General features: G+C 34.9%; 1 protein-coding gene across 1 annotated transcript; it reads left to right on the forward strand.

Moving 5' to 3' along the window:
* Nucleotides 1-588: 588 nt before the first annotated feature.
* Nucleotides 589-2,503, forward strand: LOC120076480 (protein EXPRESSION OF TERPENOIDS 1-like). The gene is made up of 2 exons (XM_090312669.1): nt 589-1,434; nt 1,833-2,503. The coding sequence occupies exons 1-2, from the start codon at nt 798-800 to the stop codon at nt 2,228-2,230; spliced, it is 1,035 nt and encodes a 344-aa protein (XP_090168795.1). The 5' UTR covers nt 589-797; the 3' UTR covers nt 2,231-2,503.
* The last annotated feature ends 536 nt before the right edge of the window (nt 2,504-3,039 follow it).

Consider the following 3,039-nt stretch of genomic DNA (forward strand, 5'->3'; position numbering starts at 1 on the left):
TTAATTTACCATCTGAGTGAAATAGAAGCAACAAAACGAAATAAGTAATATGTTACTTAACACAACAACATCTATTATGTAGGGTAATTTTCAATCGAGAGAAACCTGATAGATGATTAGTTCATCTTGCAAGCCTGGCAAGACTACAAGCAACAAAATTACCATAATTCTATGGACAAAAAGAGAAACCCGTAATGAAAAATCTCTTCAATTGAAAACTCAAATATCATAATAAAATTTAGATTTCGCCATTGAAACAATCTCGATCTTCAAGTAAAATCCAAAATATCAACGATTCAATCAATTTCAACTCTTGAAAGAAAAGACTCCAGCTTCTTTAACTATATAATAATACTATCTAAGAGAACAACAACCTCAATGAACAAATTAAGTGAGAGTTCCCTCGTTGTAACGATTTTATTGAATAATATCTTTTAATGACATCAAAAATAAAACCAACACTTCTCATCATTTTGAGTTTATCAAATTTAAACCCCACTTCCATTTTTTTCCTTTATTTTTTTTTTTAAAAAAATACCCATTGATAATGAACGGCCACATATTTTATTTTAGTTTTTGAATTATTAAAATTTAATTTAGTATGTGTGTGGATGTGGGTGTAGGTTTGTTTATTTTATTTAAAGATAGAGAGAGAGAGAGAGAGAGAGAGAGAGAGAGAGAGAAAGAGAGAGTCCGTACAAGAATGGTTTTTTGATTGGGGGGTTGGATAGGGGAAAACTCGGTGATATGGAATTTTGCTCAAAATTGGTGTTAGTCTCAGGTATTAGGTCAAAGAAATGGCTGGGTTCTTCTATCTAGGAGGGAGAGAAGGCCCACCAAACAAACAAGAAGAAGAAGAAGAAAGAGAACAAAACTTGTTTTTGTACAGAAATGATCAAGAGATCTACAACAAGGGTTTTGAGATATGGCCTCAACAATACAACAACAACAATCATCATCAACAACAGCAACAACCAAATCCCTCTCTTACAAACCACTTGTCTTTTGGTGTTGGTCCAAGTCGCCGGAGCTTCATGATCAACGACCCTTCCGATGAGCCTTCCAGATCAGCTTTTACCCTCATGCGCCCTGCCGCTGCCGCCTTCGCTGCTGCCTCTGCCGCTACTGCTGGCGGCATGAATTGTCAAGACTGCGGCAACCAAGCCAAGAAGGATTGTGCTTATTTGAGGTGTAGAACTTGCTGTAAGAGCCGAGGGTTTCAGTGCCAGACTCACGTGAAAAGCACGTGGGTTCCGGCTGCGAAACGCCGTGAGAGACAACAGCAAATTGCTGCCTTACAACAACAGCAACAACAAGAACAGTTTCGTGGTGGTGAGAATTCCAAAAGACAAAGAGAAACACAAACTGCCGCCGCTGTAACCGCTGCCACCGCTACCGCCTCCGCTTGCCCTCGTTTGCCCTCCATCACGTCAGGTAAAAATTGAAATTTTCTTTCAAAAATTCCCAAATTTCGAGACGATTTTTTTTTTTTTTAATTTCCTCAATTTTGAAAATCCTAAACTGAAATCTTCCCCAGAATTTCGTGGATTTCGTTTTGTTTTTATTATTATTATTATTATTCCATATCATTTGCGTGTAAGAAAATCTGAGTTTTTTTTTTTTTTTTTTCTTTCAAATTGTTCAACTGTAGGTAAGTAAAACTGACGAAAAAGTTGTAAGAAATTAGTTAGAGTTTCGAAAACTTTATTTTTCTGACAGATTAAATACACTGTTGGTTGGAGTTTTTTTTTTTTTTTTTTTTCTTTTGGTTCTTTTTCTTATTTTTTATTTTTTATTTTATTTTTTTGGGTTTGGTGTGACGATGATATTAGGGTTAGAACTGGCGCAATTTCCATCAGAAGTGAACTCACCGGCGGTATTTCGGTGCGTAAAAGTAAGTGCAATGGACGATGCAGATGAAGAGTTTGCATATCAAACGGCTGTGAACATCGGTGGCCACGTGTTCAAAGGAATTCTCTACGATCAAGGTCCTGAACTCCGTTACACCGCAGCCGGTGAGAGCTCCTCCGGCCACGGCGGAGACGGATCAACACACCCACTTAACCTAATTGCCGGACCCACTTCCGCCACTACCTCAGCCGCAACTAGTACCAATCCTTCCGCTGCTGCTGCCGCCACCGCCGCTCCGTTGCTTGACCCTTCTATATATCCAGCTCCTCTCAATGCATTTATGGCTGGTACGCAGTTCTTCCCACCTTCAAGGTCATGAGAGAAAAATAAAATCCAAAAATCTCCCCCACAAAAAAAAAAAAAAAAAAAAAAAAAGAAGAAGAAGAAAGAAAGAAAGAAAAAAAAACAAAATTTGCCCTAAATTATCTGTGTTTTTTACCTAGTTTTTTTTTCCTTTTTTATTTTTGGAGAAGGCATGGAAATTAGAGAGATGAGAGGATGTTCTTATGAGGAAGACATGATGAGGAGAAATTGATCGATGGATATTTCAATTTTTTTTTTCTTTAGCTTCCGATTCAGATTTTTGAGATTATCTTCTCTCTTTCTTTCTTTCTTTTTTTTTTTCTTTTTTTTTTTTTTTTTTTTTTTTTTTTTTTTTTTTTTTTTTCAATTTTTCCTCTCTTTATCTCTGGTTTCTTACTTTTAAACCTTGTTTATCACTGGTTATTCAAATTGAAAAAGAGAGAAAAAAGATTGAGAGTCCCATTTTGATTTGGTTTTTTTGTTTTTGTTTCTTTTTTCTTTCCGTTTATTACTTTGGTTGTTGGATGAAGTTAATCTCTCCTATAAATTACGTAAAAGAAGATTGTTTTTTTATAATTATGAAGTTACAAAAATGTTATTTTTTGAAAATTATAGCATTTGAGTTGGGTTCATAAAATTTGAAACCAAACCTCCAGCTTTCTACTTCATTCCTTAAAGATTAATGTTTAAAAAAAGTATTATAATTTAAAGAAAGAAACCCAGAAAAGTATAATTCAAAAACCATGGGAAGATGTCAATTGTTATTATTTTTATGCAACATTTGGAAAATTTAAGCTTAAAATATATGAAAGTTGTGATTTTTTT

Source organism: Benincasa hispida, chromosome 4 (genome assembly GCF_027475165.1).
Source record: "Benincasa hispida cultivar pf3 chromosome 4, pf3_genome.v1.1, whole genome shotgun sequence".
Taxonomy (NCBI): domain Eukaryota; kingdom Viridiplantae; phylum Streptophyta; class Magnoliopsida; order Cucurbitales; family Cucurbitaceae; genus Benincasa; species Benincasa hispida.